Consider the following 23,553-nt stretch of genomic DNA (forward strand, 5'->3'; position numbering starts at 1 on the left):
ATGCCGGAAGAGCCTCTTTACTATTCACACCCAGCATGCATTCTGCACAGTTAATTTCCCAGACAGTATTGGGAAGAGAGAGCACTAGAATAGGAGCAATTATTCCTGTTCCTTTGTACCTCAGAGCTATAGCGTGCCTGTCAGGTTTTCAAAAAGAAAAGGAAGGTACTCCATATCATCCTAATGGGTGGTTCTTCAGTACTGGGTTTTCCCATTGTACATGGTTGTAAAGAGATTTTTTTCCCACAAGCTATTTTGTTGATGCATTCTTTTGTAAAACCCCTCTTTTTCTTACAGATGCCCTAATATGCACTTTCACTCCATATCCACTTACCTACAATTCATTTTCTCTCCCCTTTCTTGTTCCCCCTGCCTCCCTACCATTGCCTCTTCCACTTCCTTGGTTTTCTCTCTTCCTTTCCCATCTTGGTCCCTTCTCTCTCCTCCCGTTGTTTCTCTTGATATGGGAGCTGGAGCATGAGTTCTGTTTTCTTCAAATGAAGGGGACCTTACAGCCCTTTTTAGTCAGTGCAAGGCTGAGATTTTATAGTGAGCACACTACCCCTGGGGTAATGGTTCTTTTTGAATTCTTAATTCTAGTAAAATAATTTAGCTAGAAAATTCTTGTTAGTTAAGGTAATGTATGATCTGAATGATAAATAGCAAATCGGCTGGTTCCTGGTTAATAATATAAGAAATGTTTGGTTACAGCAGTAAGTGCTAATTCTGCACTTCTCAATACGCAGACCATGTTGAGCCTACTTCTGAACTTGGCACGACGGCAACACAGGCAGTAACGGTGGTATCCTATAGACAGCAGGAGGCTTCTGAACAACTAGAGGAAAAATTCTATAAGAACCCCTGTGAGCTGTTTGCTGCTGGAGACAACAAAACAGAAACAACCGAGGACACCCTGGACGCACCCAGCAAAACACTGTCAATTAAAGAACGGTAATTAGGTTTCTCTTTTTGAAGTGATCTCTGCATATACTCCTTTATAAGGTCATAGTGTACACAGGATCATTTATTTGGGATTGTTTTTTAAAAGCTACATATGTGCTAATGACCAGATTCTTTACTTGTCAAACAACTAAAAGTGAAAACATGCAGCTCATCTGTCTGACACTAGACTTGTAAAGCAGACAACGGTGAATCACAGTTACCATAAAGAGAACATGGTAATCTAATTTTAAAAGTGCCAACGGAGTGACAAGAAGTAATTAAGGAAGCAAGTATCTCTAAATGCAAATTTTAGGTACCTTTTGTGGTAGTGTATTTAATGAATTTTCTCAGGTTCTACTTTTATTTGCAACACAATTACAGTAGAAAATTATGACTGTTTTGTACTGTACAGTAATCGTGTGCTTTTTGATCTGGAGCAATCTGTTTTAATGAGCAGAATATTGAGAATTTAGCAGTAGAATCTGTGTGTAAAAAGTGTTGACCTTTCCTTTAGAAATGTGTACGTGGCTTCAGTTTGTTCATTTTGATTTAGGAAACTGCTGTATGGGATAACATTTAAGCATCTGTGTGGAAATAGGAGTGTTTACAAGCTCATTGTCAAAACCCAATGACATGTTGAAATAAAACATAAGGACTGTCCTATGTCTGTACAGCACCTAGCATGATGGTGTCCTTGACTACATCTCCTAGGTGCTGTGGTCATACAGATAATAATGTGGACCCACGAGTCTGGACACCCAAGTCAAGGTTTTCAGAAACAGGAACCTAAAGTTTGGTTCCTAAATGCATTTTCAGGCACCTAAATATGTGGCATAGTTTTCGACTTCAGTGGGAATGATTCCTCTCTCGATGCAGTTATTCTCAGACTTTTTCCTTCCTTCCCTGCGTAGTTGGCAGGCAAGTTTGATGTGGGGAGTAACCGTAATCTCATTTTAAAAACCAACAAGCCACCACATTTTATGGTTCAAATTAGACAATAAAAGTTTAAACTGCTGAACTTGCTGTAACATGATCAGAGATCAGGAGCCCTCTGTATTCTTCATTTGTAACAGCATGTCCTTCATGTGAAGGATCTGTAAAGCCAAACTTACTTAGTGGGTGCTGAAGGAAGGGAGCCTGGGGGAAGGCAAGTCCTGGCACTTGGATAAGCACAACTGATGGCATATTTTTAATGTCCCATAAAATCCTTACTTTCTGAAAGCTACAAACTTCACATTAATGTACTTTTGGTGAGCTAGGGTAGAAATCTGGGATTTTCCCATATTTTCCCCTCCTTTTTACTTCTCGTTGTCCCCTAGTGTCTTCAGAGATTCCTCTATGCAGTTCCCCTTCCAGTAGAATAGAGCTAGACCCTATGCCCTCCAGTGACAGTCAGCACCTCTTCATACTTCAGCCAGAGGTGGTTGCACACGAGTAAATGTAGTAGTTTGAAAAAAAACTGGTTCTGCTGGTGTTCTCCATTTTAAATGTAAGGGCTTGTCTACACTTAACAGAGGATCAATGAGCAGTGATCGATGCATCAGTGGTCGATTTAGCGGGTCTAGTGAAGACCTGCTAAATCGACCGCAGATCACTCTCTTGTCAACTCCTGTACTCCACTGGATGGAGAACAGTAAGGGGGGTCGACAGGAGAGCATCTCCCATCGACATCGTGAAGTGTGGACCCCTGCGGTAAGTAGATCTAAGCTATGTTGACTTGAGTTAGGCTATTTACGTAACTCAAATTGCGTAGCTTAGATTGACTTTTCCCTGTAGTGTAGACAAGGCCTAAAGAATATCTCTCAAAGCAGTTGAATCTTTTAAAGCTGGACAAACTTAAATGCAACTGCTGAAATATGATTAGTTACTATTGCTTACATGCGACTGTGATAGCACTAAGATACATATGAAATACTCCCTATTTCCTAGGTGCTTACCTTGAAATTTCCAGTGTCTTAGGCCAGGTACTGACTGAAAAACTAGGGAATTGAGTGGCTGCTGGACAAACTTGCCTCCTTATTGCATTTCAGAGAACCTAAAAATCTCTTTAATACATTGTCAAGTGTAAAATACAAAATGTCCAAATAACATCTTTAATATTTTGTCTTCAGGCTTTGGGATCAATTACATGGCAAGCCAACCTGTGAATCTACAGCACGTCAGTTTGCCACTCACTAATGTCCTGTGTAAACACTGCTGCAGCACAGCAAATGTCCTGAAGTGCAGCGTAGTGCCCTACTGGACTAAGCTGTACTGTGGGAATTTCACTGCACCGTAGCAGTGTCCATAGGGCAAGTTGGTATCCTGAAGATTCACACCTTGGTTTGCCATGCAGTAACTCAGCGTGTAGACAAGCCCTGTATATGTGTTTTTTGAGTTTCATGTGCCTAGACTAATGGGAACACATTTAGAAGCCTAGTCAGAGGCTTACTTAAAAATGTCCTGACCAAAACATTCTTGAAATGATGCAGACAGCTTTCCTGGGTAATGTTGAAATCTACATGGTTGGCATATTTTTCCTTCTTAGGCTGGCGCTGTTGAAGAAGAGTGGTGAAGAAAGCTGGAAAAGCAGGCTTAACAAAAAGCAGGAGTATGGGAAGGTGTCCATCACTGAGCGTAGCACACAACTGCAAGAAGCTGAGCAGTTGTTCAAGAAGAAGGTAAAGCTTCCTATGATAGGAAAAAGTATTCCTCTTGAAACACTACTGCATTGGAGATGCATCAAACTAGACAAGCATGCCTAACATTGGCTAATAGCTACAGCTTGTAGGATTACAGCCATCCTTAACTTGCTTCAGGGTTTGTTTTAAAAAAAATTCTCTGTCACAAGAGCTCTTAAATGAGAAGTTGTCTTGTTGACTGTCTGCTGCCTTAGTATTTTCAGCATTGGGCAGAGTTATTTTCATCAGCAGATTACCAAGAAGTAAATGGGCTTTTAAGATTTTGAGGGAGGTTAAATAATTTCTGAAACATTTGGATTTCACATGTTCACAAAATCAAGAACAGGTTTCAGCTTAACTATTTAATTTATATGATTATTTCTTGCTATTTAATATAAAATGGTTTTAAGTTTAGGGATTTTCTAATGAGAAAGAACTTTTAAATCTTTGGGTGGCCTTTTGCTGTCTTCATGCACAGAAAAGCATTTTCAGTAGTTCTGATGGAACCAAGGTTTAGTTGTTAAAGTACAAATATTAAAATACCCATGAATACCCTCTCTTTATGAGTACCTTTATATAGTCCTGGCTGCTAGTGGGTAGCCAGGGCCACCAGTAACCTTCAGGCTAGTGTTTTTTTTGTCTTGCTTATAATATGCTCTTTATCAGTTGGGTCAAGAATCTTTGTCTCATTAGTTAATAATAAAATGTTGTTTTTATTATTTAGTCAATGCAGGTACCCAGCCAATAGTAGAATATATGTCCTATTCCCATCAGTATATGAGTAAGGGTAGGGTTGGTGATCAATCTGTCCTTACTGAAATAACCTTTTTTGTGTATCCACGAGCACCTGAATCATAAGTGAATGTGTCTGAAACATCTGTTACCTGCACAATAAGACTAAGAAAAGAATCAAAGAACCATTCATGGCTGTATTTTTCTCCGGTAGACTATTTTTACAAGATGCAGTGCTTTGCATGGTTGATAAAGCAGACTTAATTTGATCTCACAGTGTAACAGTTCAGTCTACATTTCACCACCTTTAAGGTCACACTAGTAACATCCTCCAGATGAAAGCAATTTAAGAGAATTATCAATGAACTTAAAGTAGCCATGGTAGTGTAAATCCAAAAATAACATTCTTGCAGATGGCTCCCCAGCAGCTATCAATGAGCATATCATTCCTAGTGCTAGGACTTAGTTCAACACCAGGCCAAAATGAAGTGCCTTGAAGTGTGTTTAGGCCTGGATGTGATCACACTAGCAACTTGTCCCCAGGAAAAATTGTGTGTTCTGGAGTTGCACAGTATTAGCCTCAAAATAGGCAGGCGCTATGTTGAAGGTTTATCACTCCTACAAAGCTACTGATGAATCCTGAGCCTACCTGAATGAAGACACAGTACAAAAATCTGACTTTGTGGCAGTCTTACTTGTACTGCAGCATTTGATAATTCCTTGAACTATACTGACATCAGTGATGCTGGTGCACAAAGCAATTTAAACGTTAAAGTTTCACTAGAAGTAGTTTGTGTTTCTAAAGGTATTACAGATCCCTAGAATACTGTCTGACTCTGTAAAGTTTTGAAATCACTTTTAACCTTACTGTCTTCCATTAGAATCGACTGTAAATGTTACTAACTGGCCTTGAAGCCAAAATGGCAGTTACAGTAAAACTGTCCCGATTCTGGAAGACCACAAAACAGTACTTCACTCTACAAAACATCTGTGTGTTGGGTGTAGCTCGCATTCTCCTTTTAAAAAGTGTGCAGTCTCTCTATTGTTGGATTTGCAAGAGTACAGGAGTTGTATTGACCGCTAAGCTTTGAACTAGTAAAGAATACAGTCTTTGCTTACTAGAATCATGTCTCAACAGCAGGGAATAAGTTACATTCATGGCACATGCTTGTTCTTATTCAGAATAAGACATGGATTTTCCAAATGCTACTAATTTGTCCAATTTTATTGATTAACATGCTTGGATGTAGTTTTAAAGAGCGTATGGCACAACTTACTAACCTTGCTTTAGAGGACTTGATTATTGTCACATGGTGTGTAAACATGTAAGTTGTGGAGTTTGTCAAAAGCCTTTTAAAAAAATAAACCATGCAGTTAGTCAGATTCAAATTCCACAAATTAGAATGGGTGCACTGTGTACAGTCAATACATTTTAATCAAAATGCTTAAATTATCAATAGGCAGTTAGTTGCCTACAGATCAGATCTTTCCAATACTCCAGAAATGAAGTTTCTTATAAATGTTCCACTAATTTACGTGTAGTTTAAAACTATGAAGAGACATACAGTTCCAGAAGAACTTGCCCTCATGTCCTCAGATGAAGGAATAATATAGAGAAGAAATGATAAAATGGAGGAGCTTGATAAGCTCAGGAAGAGTTACGGTTTACAAAAAGAAAAATAAATATTTTTTTAAAATAAACTATCCTAGTGTATTCTGTATATGTTTATTTCATGTTGAAATTTGATGTGAGGATTTTTAGTTCTTCATGTGTACTATGGAGCCTATTCATACAATTTATAGAGTACCCTGTATACTAGTAGATTGTCTACATAGTTCCCAGCCTGATAAAAAGATGAAGTGCCTTGACATACGGAATCCAAATTATTTAGAGATATAACAGATTGGATTTAGTATGTTGTTGTATCAGTCTATCAAGTTGGGTAATAGGTCATTGGTTTTCAGGGGATTGGTGGGTTGTTTCCCACGAAAAATAAAAACACAACGCTTTCTAGCATCAAAAGCACAAAATTTTACTGGAATGAAAATTCCTACGTCATAGCCATTTTAAGTGTAAATCTACTTAGCGTCCCAGATTAGTGTATGATTTTTTCCCCCAACTATGCTGCAGTAGTTTTAAAACAGTGAATCAAGTTTGAAATGTTTCGTTCCCACAGCACGTTCCTGCAAACTTGTACTGTAATCTGTTACATTGCTAAAAGCATTTGTTTACCGTTGTCATGATTCAGAATTACTCTGAGGATGATGCTTGTAAAATCCTGATGGGGTAAGCCCTTTAAAAAAAATAATAATAAAATAAAAAAGCATGTGTGCCTCCAGACAAATAATTTGTCTCTTGTTTTGGTAGCAAGAGATAAAGTTATGTATACATAGCACCTACTGGATGTGCATGTACATAGTTCTCATTGTATCTGAAGCACTAGTCACTGGAATGTGAGTGAGGTGCTCTCTATTGAACTGCACGTTTCCAACGTTCTGTGCAATGTTTCCTGTTTGTTTTAACATGTAGGAAGAAGGAGGAATTACAGATGATAATACCGTGTCTAATCAGCTTTGGGTAAGCCTGACTGTACTGTTAGGAGTTATTCTAAACTTTGGCTAAAGTAGTGAATTCGCTTTTGCTGGGTGCTGGTTGTTAGTTTTTCCCTCCAGACATCTTTCCAATTTGTATTCAAGTTTTAGAAAACTTTGCTTGATTTTATCTGGAAGATACATGGTTCCTTATTCCAGTAAGGGCTGAGGGCACTTCCAGTGGAAATATCTATGTTGCGATAGACATGCTTCAGTAATTTAATGGATCATGAAAGCAGAGACCATTAAAAACATCTGAGTGTGAAAAATGTTTCTCCTGTACGTGCAGCTCAGTTTCACATCAAATTGCTGCAATATTGTCACTAATTGGTTTAATTACTGCATGAAATGGCTGTGGTAAACATGCTGTTATGTGAAACTTTTTCTTGCACTGACTTTTCAGTAGGGAAAATGTTTCTAAAAGATTAGGGTTGGAATTGATACATAATTTTTTAAGAAATCACTTGATTTTTCCTCCATTGTCTGACAAATCATTTCCTTTCCCCCTCTAATTCTCTTGCTGTGCTTTTGCCCCTACCATAGGAACCTGTCTATGCTTCTACTTATTCTCCTGCTATACCTGTTGCCCATAAATTTCATCCTTTTGTACCTATTCATCAGGTGAGCAAATGCTTGCACACTTTTACATGGTTGTTGGAATTCCTGATCACTTAGAGTACTTAGTTATGTGGGAAACTACTATATATTCTGCCTACTAAATACTTCTCTAAAGAAATGTACCATAAGAAGTCCCTATACTACGTACTTTCCACCAACTTAAATTCCATTAGTATTTTTATTAAACTACATCTCTAAAAATTGCATTTATCTTTTAGATTATAGATGATAAATTAAATCAGGCTAAATACAATCTGCCCAAGGATGTTAGTGTGTTCACTTCTAGTACCATGAATCATTAGAAACTCACTAAATAGGATTATGAATGGAGTAGTTCCTAAATGCTGTGCATTTTTGCTTCTTACAATAACTGCAGTGCATCCTGCCTCTCTTTGAATTAAGTTTCTATGAAAAATATATAATATTAAAAAACTGATCACATTTCAATTCATTAAATGAACAAAGCAGTCTGTCGTAGATGGTTTTTATTTCATGCTCTGGTTTCCTCCAGAGATGTTTTTCTTGCGTTGCATTCACTACTCTTTTGTTCTAAAAGATTTTGTTAAGGTTGGCACGTCCTGCTTCTGTTTTCTGCCTCTCCTGTCTTTCCTCACTCTTCTGTTTCTCTTCCTTTAAGGTCAGTAGTTCTAGTTTGAAAGAATCAAGCCCCCTGGTCTTTGATGAACGGCATCCTTGGAGATGGAAGGTGAAATATTGCATAAACTTCCTGTTTTAGTTGAAGGAGGAGTTAGACAGAAAATAAAATGATTTCAAGACACATTCCCAAAGCAAATTAGCATGACCAAATGGATGCTTTGGTTGGTAACAGCATTCTTTTGCTGTTCTAGTAAATGTTAGGAGTGTGTCACGTGACATTGCAAAATATGTCTATATAAAGGAATTCCAGGTCCATATTCTAAACAAGTTTTAAAGAACTAATTTAAAAGCAGTTAATAGTTAATGAGGGCTTTTAAAGTAATTCACTTTCTCTCAGCCTCTTATTTAACCAGCTTAGTACAGCAGTCAGAGTGAGCAGAACCAGAATACCAGCCCTCCTCCAGAAGAGATAAGCGAGAAATGGGAGTGGGAGGGTGGGGAAGGAGGACTGAACATATAAAATAGAGTTAAAAGAAATCTGAAAGAAAGTGAAAGAAGGAGCAAGAACAATTAATTTGAAGGTCTGAGCCGATCTGGCAGCTCTGATCTTGTTTTATATCATCACCCTGTCCTCTACCTCCCAGCACGGATCTATGGTTGAAGCATTATAGGAAAACCTTTGAGCTTTTCTCCAGATGATATACTAGTTGCAGCATGTGCTGTGATTGTCATACTTAAAATATATGGTTGTAGTATGGCTGCATGCCTTTGAGTAATATATATATATAATATTGGGTAAACCATTGGTACAGACAAAACTTCATTCATACAAATAGACATGAAAAGCTAATAAAAGTGGTATGGGTTGTAATAACCGATAGAACAAATCAGAAACTGTCCACACACTTCTGGAGTTTCTAAATAAAGCTTCACATTGATCACAACCCATACCACTTTTATTAGCTTTTCATAACTATTTGTATGAATGAAGTTTTGTCTATACCAATGGTTTACCCAAAATAAAACCTCTAATTTTGGGCCTGCAGCTGAAATTTGCTAAAACTAGTTTTGTGACTACATTAAATTCATAGTTTGTTTAAAAAAAAAAAAAAAAAAAAAAAAAAGAGGTCATCTAATAAGGTAACAGATACATTAACCTTTAGAATCATAGAATATCAGGGTTGGAAGGGACCTTAGGCAGTCATCTAGTCGAACCCCCTGCTCAAAGCAGGACCAATCCCCAGACAGATTTCTGCCCCAGATCCCTAAATGGCCCCCTCAAGGATTGAACTCACAACAGTGAGTTTAGCAGGCCAATGCTCAAACCACTAAGCTACACCTTAAGTACATGTAATTCTGTTCAGATATTGGACTGGTAATATTAAATTTTCAAGGTATACACAAACTGCTGCAAGGGCAGTCTGCATGGTGTCTGCACAAAACATTAATCAAATAACTTCAAATAGCAAACAATCTAATAAAAATGGTCTTTTGTTTACAGAGACCATTTGTGAACAGGAAAAAGGACTATGTTACTATAAAGTCGCATAGGAAACAAAAATAATTCCTAAATTGTAATCCTCTCCCACCCTCCAATTCTTAAATCCATTGGCTTTCTCTCGTGCACTACGTATTTTGGAAGCTCTGTTCCTGCTGTTCTCTGCTTTACAAGCTAAACTAGCACCTTTCTTCCTACTCCTCTGCATAATTCACAGCATACAGTTTAAAGGAAGGTTTCAGAGTAGCAGCCGTGTTAGTCTGTATCCGCAAAAAGAAGAACAGGAGTACTTGTGGCACCTTAGAGACTAACAAATTTATTAGAGCATAAGCTTTCGTGGACTACAGCCCACTTCTTTAAAGGAAGTTCTTGTTCTTTTGAAAACTACATTTTGATGTTTCTCATCTCTTCATTCGGTCTCTTCCTTTCAGACAGAGACAATCCTAGAGGTTGCCATCTTTAACTACAATCCATTAATTCTCTTATCTCTTGCATTCAAACATACATGCAGCCGTATCACCTTGGGTTGTGATCTCATAAGGCAAGGAGAGACATGATGTGGATGGGAAAATCCAGTGTTGCAGGAAGTGGCGCATTTACTTAGTTGTAAGCCATTCCTTCCTCTGAATTGGTACTGAATAGATGTCGAAGCACAATATGTTCTGGAACTGTGCTGCTATAGATTTTAATGCAGAAGAGACCATCATGATCATCTAGTCTAACCTCCACAGGAGGTTCTGCCTCATTTAGTAGTTCCTGCTTCAAGCCTGTAACTTGTATTTTGAGCTAGAGCATATCTTTTAGGAACATATACAGTCTTGCTTTAAAACCTTCAAGTGATAGAGAATCCACCACATCTCCATGTAGTTGTTCAAATAGTTAACTGCCCTCACTGTTAAAATTTTTACCTTATTTTTAAGTCAGAATTTGACTAGTTTCAGCTTCAACCATTGGGTCACATTATGCCTTTTTCTGTTAGAGTCCCCGATATCTAAAGTCTCTTCCCATGAAGGTACTTGTATATCATGATCAAGTCATCTTGTAAACGTCTCTTGAATAAACTAAATAGATTGAGCTGCTTTATCTCTCATCATAAGGCATATTTCCCAGATGTCAAATCATTCTCATAGCTCTTTTATGAACCATTTCCAGTTTGTCAACATCCTTTTTGAAGTGTGAACACTAGAACAGGACACAATTTTCCAGCAGTGGTCTCACTAATCCCTTATACAGATTAGGGTACCATCCTACTCATACTTCCCCATTTATACATCCCAGGATTGTGTTAGCTGTTTTAAGTACAGCAGCATGCTGTGAACTCATGCTCCATTATTTATCTACCATGACCTCTAAGTCTTTTCCAGAGACACTATTTTTAAGGATACAGTCCCCCATCCTGTTCTTGGTTCCTAGATCATAGAATCATAGAATCATAGATCTGTGATCTTGCATTTGACTGTTACTCAAATGAGTCCTCCTTACCAAGCAATCAAGGCCAGTCAATGTAAATGACCTGTCTCCTCATTATGGGCCAAGAACAGATTCCTACAGCAACCCACTAGAAATACCGCCATTGAATAACTACTTCCCATTTACAATTATTTTTTTGCAATCTATCTGTTAAACAGTTTTAAATCTATATAATATGTGCTGTGTTGACTTTTGTATAGTGCTAACTTTTTAAGAAGATCATGCATGTCAAATGGCTTACAGAAGCGTTAAGTATATTATGTCCACACAATTACCTTCATCAGGCAAACTTGTGATCTCATCAAAAACAATAAGTTCTACATGCCAATTTAAAAAATGTTTAATAGTTGGTGTTTAACATCCTCCCTCGTTAGTGATAAAACAGAAATTGTTTCATTATTACTGGAAGATTTGAATACATGATTCTGCTTTTTTTAATACAAAAAAGAAATATTTATTGAATATTTTACCTTTTCTGCATCCTGATGGATAATTTTATTATCCTCATCTACAGTTGGATCTATACCATTGCTAGAATTTAATTTGTTCCAGGTATATTTTAAAGAATGTCTTATTGTTTTTAACCCTACGGGCTGAAGATTTTTCATTGATATCTTTAGCTTACCTTATTAGTTGTCTGTATTTCCTAAATACTGATTTGTACTCATTGCTATAAGCTTCTCCATTTTTCCATTTGTTAGATATTTTTTCTTTTCTGTTGCTGTCTTCGTCTCCCCTTTTCACCAGGCTGTTTTTAACCAAAAAAGTCGTCTTCCATGCCTGGAATTGTCTTATTTGGGCCTCTAAAAATATTAATTCCCAATTATGGTTCACATTTTTATGTTTAAATATTTCCTCTCACTCATATAATAGTTTTCAGCTTTGGGAAACTGGCTTTTTTTTGTTTTGTTTTTTTTTTAAGATTGTGTGTGTGTATATATTACTGGTTGATACTATATTCTGTTTGCAGATAGTATATAAAATCAGATCATGAACACTTTCATATGTGTAACCAACAGTTTTTAGTTCAATAATCAATTAAACTTTCTCCATCAGAATGAGGTTGAATATGGAATTACCCCAAGTTGGTTGCAATATTTCTTGTGTTGGAAAATTATCAACTATAATTTTAGAAACTCCAAAGATATTTGACCAGAGGAAAAATGAAACCTCCAACATATGTCCCCCAGGTTGAAATCCCCAATGACATTTTTCTTTCTACACATTATGGATAAACGTTTAAGGAGGTGCTTATCCTGGTCCCTTGTCTGATGTGGTAGTCTAAACTCACCACTTACCCACCTCTTGAAGTTTGTCAGTACACTGATCCATAAGCATTCCTGTTTCTGCCCTTCTGAATTTTCAGTAGCCAAGAAGCACAGGTGCAATCCTTCAGCCAAAATTAAATCACTTGGGGGTTTTTTGTGTTTTTTTCCACAAAGCCACTTGATTTTTTTCCCACATAAATAAGGTTGTGTTAATGCCAGAGTTCTTGCCAAAATACAACTTCAGTATTCACTTTGCATATAAAATCCCCCTTGTGGTTTCAGTAGGATCACTATTCATTTCCTGTCCAGATCTCCTATGGAATGTTGCTGTGATCTAGGAAACCAACAATTCACTCCAGAGGTAGCTGCACTTCCTGTGGGGGATGAAATGTTTCTTATAGTTTGTAAAGTATACTGGCCTCTCCCGCAGCGGCAGCTGTCTGAAACAGAGCATTTGCACAGTGAGTGAAATGGTGCTCTGCAGCACAATCAACGTATGGAGACAAAATGGCATCCTCCATGAAGCATGACCTCGCAAGCACTATACGGGATATGTCATGCCATGCACGGGATACAATGTTGTAGAGATGGTCTTCCGCCAGCACACGCAGTAAAGAACAGCACTTCAGTGTAGTAGCAGAAGGTGAAGGAAGATAGCTGGTGAGCTGCAGCAGCAGGAGAGTAAAGGTAGCCGTAAACGGCCCTTCCTCAGATACCCACACCTAGAGCCCGGTCTCCTGTAGCACTCAGTCTCAGATAGTGAGGACTGACCAGTTTCTCTCAAGTGGAAGGGAGCAAGTAACTGTAATGGCTTCTAGCAATAAAAGAAAAGTGAATGCAGAAAACGAAGCATTTCAAGGTAAATGGGAAGAAGACCACTTGTTCATTGAATGTAATGGATAACCACAATGTCTCATGCATTTGAAAGTGATAGCTGTGTTGAAGGAGTACAATATCAGTTGACATTACAACACACTTCACAAGGCAAAATGTGAGTACCCTGGAGAGTCACTTGCCGCTCTAGTTAAGGACTTGAAAAGCAAACTTCAAAAGCAGAGAAACATACTGATGAAACCTGCAGCTGTACTAACTTCAAGTCTGGCTGCCTCTTACGAGGTGTGCCTTGAGCTAGTGAAATCTAAAAAGCTTTTTAAGGATGGTGATGTGGTAAAAATGTATGCTATCAAGCTGGCTCATCCATTGGGAATGGAAAAATGACAAAGAATTTTGAGTGTCATTGCCTCAGCAAACTGTAGCTAGGAGAGTAAATGACATGAATGATCCTGTGTCCTCAAAATTGAAGACAGTTGGTGAAAATTGTAAGTGCTTTTCATTAGATTAGCTCTAGACAAGAGTACTGACGTCGGTGATACCAGACCGTTATTGCTTTTCATCTGAAGCATTGATGAGGATTTCTTCATGTATTAATAGTTACTGGAGCTAGTTCCAAACAAGGGCAGTACAAAGGGGGCAGATATTTACTTGTTTCTGCTATGAGCAAATATGGTGGCTTCCAACAGTGCTGCTGCGTTGTCACAGATAGTGCACAAGCCACAACTGGCAGTAAAAGTGGATTTGTAGGTTTGCTGAGAGAAAATGGAATTGGAAATGAAGGCAGTTTGTGGGAAATCTGTTAAAATTAGTGGTGTGATAACCAGTGTAATACAAACAGTCAACATCATCCATGGAGGAAACAGAGCACAGAGGCACAAGAAATGTATCTGCTTCCTTGAGGAGTTGAATTCAGAATGTGGGATTTGCATCTCCGGTCACAAGTTCAGTGGTTGAGTGGGGGGCAGTACCTGCAACATTTTTTTTCACTCAGAAAGGAGATTCTTGCTGTTCTGAAAGAAGAAAATGTAAGCAACGCTGCCCAGTGTCAAGAGTAGTTGGAAGACTGAGCATTTCTATGCTCACTGGCCGCCTTAACAGATGTAACCAGCTCATCTCAATTCACTCAGTCTTTGGCAGCAAGGTAGAGATCAGAATATTTCTACACTTTTATGGGCCATTTTTCCACAGAAAACTTGGACTCTTCAGAGGAATGGCATCACCCATTTTCCATCATGCAAGGATCTCTCAACTGAGACTGTTGTTGCTGGTTTTCGCAGCTTCTTGACAATTATATTGGCTATCTCAGCAGAGTTCAGCACCAGATTTGCAGATTTTGAGTCTGAGATCCAGCATTCAACTGTTCAGCAATCCAGTGGAGGTACCAGTTGAGCAGCAACCACAAGATCTTTACCTACAGCTGTGTGAACGGCAGATTTATCCTTGGTTTCTTTCAAAGAAGAATGGAGTATGTGAAAACTTCTGGAAACTTGTCCCTAGTTCAAAGGCTTCTTGTGCTGAAGCTGTGCTCAATATTGGGAAGCACAGACATTTGCAAAAGCACATTCTGTCATGAAATAACATGTGAAGTCAAAACATCGCAAGATGTTGGAGAGTGACACCCTTGCTGCTGTCTCTGGCTTGCCACTAAGACTATTGATAGTGACATTGGAACTGTAGTGCAAGGGGAAAAAAATTCCTCAGTGTTCTCACTGAGATTCATTTTATTTTAATGTTTTTCTATGGCTAAAATAAATCATGACCTTAATAAAAATCTGATTCTAAACTCTGGAATTATATTTTTGTATGTGACCCACCAAGGTGCCCCAAAACTAGCATCTGGCCCACAACATTGAAAAGATTGGACCACACTCTGAATATTTTATCTAAGTTGTCATATTTCTTGATGTCAAAATGTCTGGCTACCCAGCCAGTTAACATTTCTATTGAACTCCAAACAAACATAATTGTGCAGAGGTCTGTGGAAGAGGCACAAACAGCTGGGGAAAGAGGGAGCTTCCAATCCTTGTGTTAGCTGCTTCTTATTCTGTAATTCCTCTTGCTACTGGTGGATGATTCTTTATCTTTTCAGATAAATTCTTAGTTACATTGAATTCCTTCCCTGTCTACCTGCCTCTATAGTCACGCTCCTGGTCCCTTAAAAGTATTGAACTGTGTTTAATTCATTCAGTATTGTCAACTCAAGCATTCAAAAATCATGAGTCAGGCTCTTTTTTAAAACATGATTTTTTTTTTAAAGATATAGATATAGCTATATAAATTGGGTCTTTCTATTTTCTTTCTGGTTTCAGAGCCTGTAGGGTGCATTCATTTCAAGTTTTCAAGCTTTTCTCTGTAATTGTGAGGGCTAGAAAAAAAAATTAAATGAAAGCTGATGTTCTCATGCCATTGTTTGATTACAGCAGCTGGGTTTCTAAGAAAAGCACCAAATAGCTTAAGAGTTGCAATAAAATTGATGGTTGGCAATGCTGTTCTTTGGTGTGTCCTGTTCATGATTTCTATATAACACAAATCCAAAAAATGTTAGCTTCTTTTTAAGGCAACTGATTTGTAGAAACTGAACTGATTCTCTGATCTGACTCAGCTAAGAGGAGGGAGAAATTTATGGTGGCTTTCTTTCCTACTTAATGTACCTTCTTCCCCAGTTTCCTGTATGGATGGAGGGCACTGAAATAGTTCCTGCTCATAACTGTTTCTAATCACTGACGCTATTGAATGTCTCTCTTAAAGCAAACTGGCAAAAGCTCCATGTGGGTGAGACAAAAGGCATTTGAATGATCACAGAATAAAATTATTCAAAAAGAACAAGCTGGCGCAGATCCCAAAGTGATCAGCCTCTAGAGACAAGGCTGCTAAGCCGGTTTGGAGAATGTACAGCTAGAGACTGAATTAAAAATCATTAAACTCGGAGGTTAAAAATTCTATTTATAATCCACTGTGCTACTTAGGAATTCCTATTTGGAAGCTTCTCACAGAAATCAGTCAAACAGATTACCAGAAAATATCTCAGCAGTACAATAATTTGGAAAATTTAAATCACCTAAAGTTTTAACATTATTAATCAATTTGTTTATTTTTATTAAAGCTAGGCTAATTGCAGTGAGTGAATGATGTCAATTTCCTGAACCAAGATATGCCATTGACTGAAATTTCATCTTACTACTGTAATAGGATAGCAAAACTATAAAGCTTTTTAAAGTGCAGGGTCCTTGAGCTGTAGCATCTATGGATGTCCCTTTGTAACATGTATCGCTTTTCTCTCAATTTAAAGGATAGTGGTTGAAATGTTTCTCCTGTTCATTGTTACGTATTGCAGAGTTTACAGCAGTTAAACTCTATTTCTTCATTTCTCAAAAAAGCAGAAAGTGGCAGATAGCCATGAGAGTCAAATGAGTATTGAAGAAAGAAAACACCTGATTACTGTTCGGGAAGAAGCCTGGAAGACAAAGGGTAAAGGAGCAGCCAATGACTCTACCCAATTCACTGTAGCTGGCCGAATGGTAAAAAAAGGTCTGTAAAGAAATCATCCACATATAAATAAGCCACTGCTTCTCTATCTGGTCAAAATAAAGGGCTAATCTTAAACAGAAATGGTATTCGTGTTTAGCAAGAGAGGACTGTTTATCTTCAGCTAAATGTCATTGTGCTGTTTGTTGTAACTTCCAGTGAGTGCTTCTGTTGGTCATTTTGTCCTGCATTGTTTGCAGTTGCATCCAGTTATTATGAAGCTCAATAGTAAATTGTTTGTACACTCATACTAATGTTAATTTTTGTCCCCAGTCCTACCCAGAGGGCACAATTGGATTTCCCTTTATTACATAACTCTCATTTGAAAATTGAAGTGCTCTGTCTCATTAAGAATTGAGAGAGTTAGCTATTGACCTGTAACTGGCTTCTTTTTGCAAGAATCTCTCGAAATATTTAGCAAATGTACATCTACTAAATTTTTTTTTTTTTAATGAGTTGTATTTAGGCTATGAAACAGAATTCACCAGTAACTTTACTGTTATGCTGGTATCCTTGAGATACCATAATCAGCTGAAGGATTTACAGCAGATTTTCTGCACAGAACAAATAATTGGGGTATCTTAGCATCATAGAATCAGCCAACCACAAAACCCTTGGTTTTGATCCTAAATTGCATAGGGATCTGTACAGATTGTCCATGTAAAGGTCAAAATATCAAGAAAGGCTCACCCTCTTTAGTCAGTGGACCTAGAAAGGTAGCCACTGGTGTCAATAGATGCTGGTCCGTGCCACGCTAACTTTCTGCCATCCTCACTATGTTGTGTGACCAGGGCCAGAAATATCACTCTTATTAGCATTCCTGTGTGTCACCATATTACAGAGCGGGCCACATCGCAATAGAAAATAGAACTGATCTCCGGGACAGAGCTGGGCGTATAACTGATTTTTTTTGTTTGTTTGTTTTTATTGGCAGTTCTGAAAAATCAACACACTCAGGTTTCGGTCAAATGAAAACTTTGTTTGACCCGAAAGGAAACATTTTGTTTCTGTTTGTGGGAAGTTTTGTAATGTAAAAGTAAAGGAGGGATTTGGACTTGGCATTCCCATGTTTCGGGAGAGTGCCCTTACCACTGTGCTATAGGCTCATCTAGCATGGGTCTGTGGCAAAGCTGCTACTCCAGTACATCTCCTCCTACCTAGCTGTGGCACCTTGTACTTCAGTTTTCCCCCTACTGTCCTTCAGCCTATTCAAGCTGTAGAAGTCTCCTAGCCCTCGGCCAAACTACTTCATAGAGTCCTGCCCCTTCCAGGGCCCCACAGGGGTCCAGCCCAGGCCTGTGCATCTACACAGCAATTCTAGTCCTGCAACCCAAGCCTGATTCAACTGGTATGTCTACACAGGGATTAAAAGCCCCGTGGCACAGCTGTGGCTAGCCTGGGTCAGTGAGCTTCAGGTGCAGGACTAAAAACTGTTGTGTAGATGTTCAGGCTTGGGCTGGACCCTGAGCTATGGGACCCTGTGAAGATAAGAGGATCCTAGAGCTTGGGCTCCAGCCCAAGCCTGAACGTCTACGCAGCAATTTTTAGTCCCGCAGCCTGAGCTCCGTGAGCCTGAGTCAGCTGACCTGGACCAGCCGCGGGTTTTTGTATCCCGTTAACGAAGTCCAGGAGAAATACTCAAAACGATGGAATATTCAGCCCACTTGGGCTCAGCAGGCCACCTCTTCCTGCAGGCATGCCTTAGCCACTGTAACTTGTCCCTACGCCTAGTCCCATGCTCCTGTGCCCCCAGAGGCTAGCAGGCTCTTCCCTTTTTTCAGGGGTTCAAGCAGGCTTTCACTCTTCAGGGTTCCAGCTCACCCTGGGGGTAGCCTGTATACTCTTTTTCCCGCTCTGCTTCCCAGCCTCCTTTCAGGCTCTTTGCCAGAAAATAGGCACTTCCCCCTCCTCTCCTCTGGTTATCCCCCCTCCAGCTGGACTCACCCAGCTCTTTATGAGAATCCCCTGGTGGGTCCAATAAATAGGTTGAGCCACCTGTTCTCCAGTCAACCTGATCTGTCACAGGCTGGACCATTAAGGGCCAGCCAGCCTGTGTTGGTGTCACTCTCAGGCTAGGTCTACACTACAGGGGCGGGGGTCGACCTAAGATACGCAACTTCAGCTACGTGAATAGCGTAGCTGAAGTTGCGTATTTTAGGTCGACTTACCTGGCGGTGAGGACGGAGGCGAGTCAACCGCTGCCACTCCGCCGTTGACTCCACTTCCGCCTCTTGCCACGGTGCATTTCCGGAGTCGATGGCAGAGCGATCAGGGATTGATTTTATCGCGTCTTTACTAGACGCGATAAGTCGATCACCAATAGATCGATTGCTACCCGCCAATCCGGCGGGTAGTGAAGACGTGCCCTTAGTCTCTCTTGTTGAAGCAGTTCCCTTTGGTATAAAGGACTTGAATAGTCACTGAGCCAGAAAACGTGAGTGACCCTTAGGCTGGAAGTTAGGGTTCTCATCTGGGAGGTGGGAGACCTGCTCCACATCAGACAGAGCAGGGAATTGAACCAAGGTCTCGTACATCCCTGGTGAGTGCCCTAATGCCTGGGCTAAACGTTATTGTTGGTTTTTTGCTCACTGGAGCAGCCAGAGGAAGCTCTTCATCTCTATGCCAAAAATGTAACTGAGAGCAAAACCATGGAGTACACTCACAATGCAGGGTTGGAAGGTTCCACCTGTTGATGATGGGGTGTAACCTCCAAACTTCTCTAGCTTTGGACATAATTGTCCAGTCCTGCACTAGGGACTTTAGGTCCAAAAGTAAAATATTGCATGATGGTATGTTTAAAAAATAAAACGCACAGTAGATTCCTTGTGTAGACAACTCAAGTTTCATTTAGACTATGTTAATTTTAAAAATAACTGAATTACATGGGATCATTTCAAACTTCCTGAAATCTTTAGATTCATTTGAACCAGGAGATAAAATGATATTCCTTCTTTCCACTAGGGTCTAAGATTGAAAATGATGATTCCTTGATTCATAGAATTAGTGCTTTAATGACATGACAGATGGTTTTCAACACACAATGGCAAAGGCAAACTGTCACACTGAAGAGCTGCTGGAAGACCAGAATAAGATTTCTAATATTTTCATATTTCTGTTTCAATTATGGCATTGACAGTAATTTGTAGGGTCAAACTCAAAGTTCTGCCCTTCATCTTAAAAAGTGCTAATTTCATAAGCCAGAAGGGGCCATTATTATGATCATCTAGTCTGACCTTTTGCATCACACAAGCTGTAGAATTTCACCAAGTAGTTCCTGCACCATACCCAGAACTTTTAGCAGGGCTGAAATCATGAAGGTCAGGTATAATCACAGAATCTGTCACCAACTCATAGCCTTAGTTATATCCATAGTACACTTGACAAACCAGGAAAATTAATTTAGTAGCAGCATTCTATATGTATTTAAGGGGGAAAGTTGTAAACATCAAGGCCAGAGAGAAGGTTGCAAGCCTCAAGCGGGGAGAGAATTAGGGCCTGAACAAGACTTCAGTGACCAGGAGTAGAAAGGAAAAGTCAGGTCCTGGGGATGTAGATATAGGTAGGTGTCAACCAAATTTGCAGCTGTGAAAATTGCATCACAAACCGTGAAATCTGGTCTTTTGTGTACTTTTATACTATAGGGTAAAAGTACACCGTGTGTCTCAAACTGTGGAATCCAACCCAAAAGGGGATCACAAGCCCACTGTGTAAGGGGGGGTCACAGGATTCCTACCCCTACCTCTGAGCTACCCTCACAGCTGAGCGGCCAGCAGCCACCAGCCTTCACAGCCAGGCAGAGGGCCAGCAGCCGCCGCTCTCAGCTGTGCCTTCAGAGCTGGGCCGCTGGAGAGCAGCAGCCACAGGCCGGCTGCCCAGCTCCAAAGGTGGCATTGCCACCAGCAGCACCACGTAAGCAAGGGTGGCACGGTATGGTATTGCCATCCCTACTTCTGCACTGCTGCTGCTGGCAGCTGCACTGTCCCCAGGATCTGGGCACCCGGCCAGCCGTCGCCACTCTCCAGCTGTTATAAAGGAGGTACCACCACCTCCCCCTATTTTATGAAAGGTGCCTAAGACACCTTCTCCCCCCCCCTCTTCCCCCCCCCCCCCCAAAAAAAAAATTTTTTTGGCTGAAACTATTCAGCAAATTTGTGTCATATTTGTAAATTGTTTCAGCTCAACCAAAACTGCATTTTTTTGCTGAATAAACTATTCTTCTGAAAAATTTCACCCAGCCCTTCTCATTGGCCATTTCCTTGTCCTATTTATGATCTCCCAGACCTTCTCCACACACCTTACCATCTGTGATTGTGTAACATCCTTGTGGGAACTGCATTAGGTGTTTAACAGAGAAGTAACATTAGGAAAATATTTATTTCTAGCTGCTGGTAATCGGAGAGCCAGTGCCATGTGAACTACCATTTCTCTGTGGGCCTTCAGCAAATGCTCAGTGGGCCACAGATTGAAGGCTGAGAGCGTGAGCCAAACATCCCTAAGTGCTTGAGGCTAGCAGTTGCTCTTTAAAAACAAAAACAAAAAACAGAGAAAAAAATTGGGGGGGAGGGGGAACTGCTTAGTTGCGGTGGATATTAGTGTTGTGGAGAAAGCTGGAGAGCCACTGACATTTGTACTGGTTAGAAGTAGTCTGGGCTGGATTTTATTTACATATATGCACCATTTATGTCTTGCCTAGATGAAGGAATTATCAAAGATCGGATTTAAATTAAATGGCAAGGTAAAAACGCAAGAAAACATACAAAATTAAATCACTGTTTTTTTTCCCTTCAGTCTTAATCACTTTGTGGTTGAAGATTCTTGTGTCTCCAAATTGGCAAATGAACGTTTATCACCCTCAGGAGCTCCTCTCTGCACTGATTTGTTCATCCAGCAGCAGGGGGAGTTGTGTGATCAGTCCAGGCACTCTCTCACCTATACTCCATTGGCCAAAGGCTTTACCAGCTACTGTAAAATCTGCCCCAGCTCAGGCCTCGTTAATTAGTAGCAAAATGGGTCTTCATTAATAAGCTGCCCAATTGTGTTCTATATTCACTTCAGTGTTTTGGTAATTACTGCATGCTAGGGCTTGCTCCAGGGTGATGTGTCTTTCATATAAAGATAATGAAAAGAGTTGTTAAACTGATGCAGCTTCAATTTATGTTATCTGAGGAAAACAGTAAAGTTTCCAAAACAAGACTTAAACCTGAGCTCCTCAGTAATTAACAGCCAGTTACTACATGGAAAAATAGTCATTACATTTTTAAAAGGTATAAAGATTTTTCTTCTTCACTGTTTAAGCTAAGGAGTGAGGGATACAATTCAGCGTTGTGATATACTATCCCAACTAATGTGGCGAACCTTAATCCCACATAGTATCACTTCTTACTGAATCTCCATATGTTCATTTAAAAAAAAAGTTCTACATTTATGTACTGAGTTTAATTTGTTCTGGTCAAACTTGTGCTAGTTATTAAAGTGCATATTGAATTGGGACTGGGGCTTGAAATATACAGGATGCAGTTCCTGAATCTGCGTCTACTGCTTTGCTTCCCCTGTAACTCCTGTCTCCACACTTGCATATGAAAGCCCCGAGCCCCCTGGACTTTGGCTGCTGGTGGGAATGGGGAAGGGAATTGTCTTGACAATTCAAGCCTTTCTTTTTGCTACCTTGCTTAGTAGATGTGTGAAGATTATTTCCATAGATTACGTTCTGAGCAAGAGCTCAGTAGATTCCCTGCAAATCATTTATTTTGCTCAAAAACATTACAAGTGTCTGAGTGATATGCACAATGGTACATACAATCCAAACCATATAAATTTTAAAATAAGCACAAAGGGTTGTTTTAATAGAAAATCCATTTCCCACACTAGGTTACTTTAACAGGCATTAGTTTGCAATAATAAAGCGTCCTAGTTTACAATGGATGTGGCATTCTGAAAGACTCTGCTTATTCTGCAGGCTTGGCATCACCTACTGCCATAACTCCAGTGGCATCCCCTTTCTGTAACAGGCTGAAGTCTACCACTCCAGTTTCAAAGCCTCTGGAAGGTAGGTAATCAAAAATAGCTGAAACTTATGATGAAGCTTTTATACGTGCTTTAATCACACTGTAACTATTTTTAATATTTTCATTTTGCTTAGAAATAGAAGCCAGGCCTGATATGCAATTAGAATCAGACATGAAGCTAGACAAGCTGGAAACATTCTTGGGAAGGCTGAATAACAAAGGTATGTAAGAGTAATTTAAGAATGTAATAGACTCTCTACCTGATTTTTCAAATCAGTTAATGTATTTTAGTTACAGTACCTGGTAGCAGAACTTTGTGTACTTGTATTGTTCATTTCACCAAGACCATAGCAAAGGTTGTACACTTTTTTCATGATTCGGTCTTTGCAAAATTTTGTTAGTCACCACCTTCTATTTGTTTTGTAGACAACAAAGTCTTTTTTAAAATAGTAATTCTTTTTTTGTACTGTCTCATCCCCACACACACACCCCACATCTTTTCCCATTACATTCTTGCTTCTAGTTAGTGCTTAATTTGTAATGAAAGACATGCCAGGGCTCAAGCGATTTTTTTACATTCATAACTGATACAATAAGCCCAGAGGTGCCGGGGCTATGAATTGCCAAGTTTAGAGGTGCCAAGGCTCAGCCCTGGCAAACCCTGGCACAAATTTTAGAACTGCTTCTAGCAAATTATCCAGATAACATTATAAAATCGTATCACCACTTCGGACTTTGCATAAGAACCTATCATTACTTATGATAATCTGGCTTCCAATGCTGGTTCATTGTTTTAATCTTACTAATACCAA

General features: G+C 39.5%; 1 protein-coding gene across 25 annotated transcripts in view; it reads left to right on the forward strand.

The window, feature by feature from the left end:
- SVIL (supervillin) overlaps positions 1-23,553 on the forward strand; it is a 135,353-nt gene that overhangs the window by 84,944 nt on the left and 26,856 nt on the right. For 7 of the 25 annotated variants that reach the window (XM_054020849.1, XM_054020859.1, XM_054020864.1 and 4 more), the window contains 8 exons: positions 747-951; positions 3,470-3,602; positions 6,865-6,912; positions 7,470-7,547; positions 8,182-8,250; positions 16,589-16,739; positions 22,693-22,782; positions 22,876-22,962. In XM_054020849.1, coding sequence (XP_053876824.1) covers positions 747-951; positions 3,470-3,602; positions 6,865-6,912; positions 7,470-7,547; positions 8,182-8,250; positions 16,589-16,739; positions 22,693-22,782; positions 22,876-22,962 — 861 coding nt within the window. The remainder of the gene's footprint in view (positions 1-746; positions 952-3,469; positions 3,603-6,864; positions 6,913-7,469; positions 7,548-8,181; positions 8,251-16,588; positions 16,740-22,692; positions 22,783-22,875; positions 22,963-23,553) is intronic. The other 18 variants (XM_054020866.1, XM_054020872.1, XM_054020868.1 and 15 more) reach the window with 12 other exon arrangements.

Source organism: Malaclemys terrapin, chromosome 2 (assembly GCF_027887155.1).
Source record: "Malaclemys terrapin pileata isolate rMalTer1 chromosome 2, rMalTer1.hap1, whole genome shotgun sequence".
Lineage (NCBI taxonomy): Eukaryota > Metazoa > Chordata > Testudines > Emydidae > Malaclemys > Malaclemys terrapin.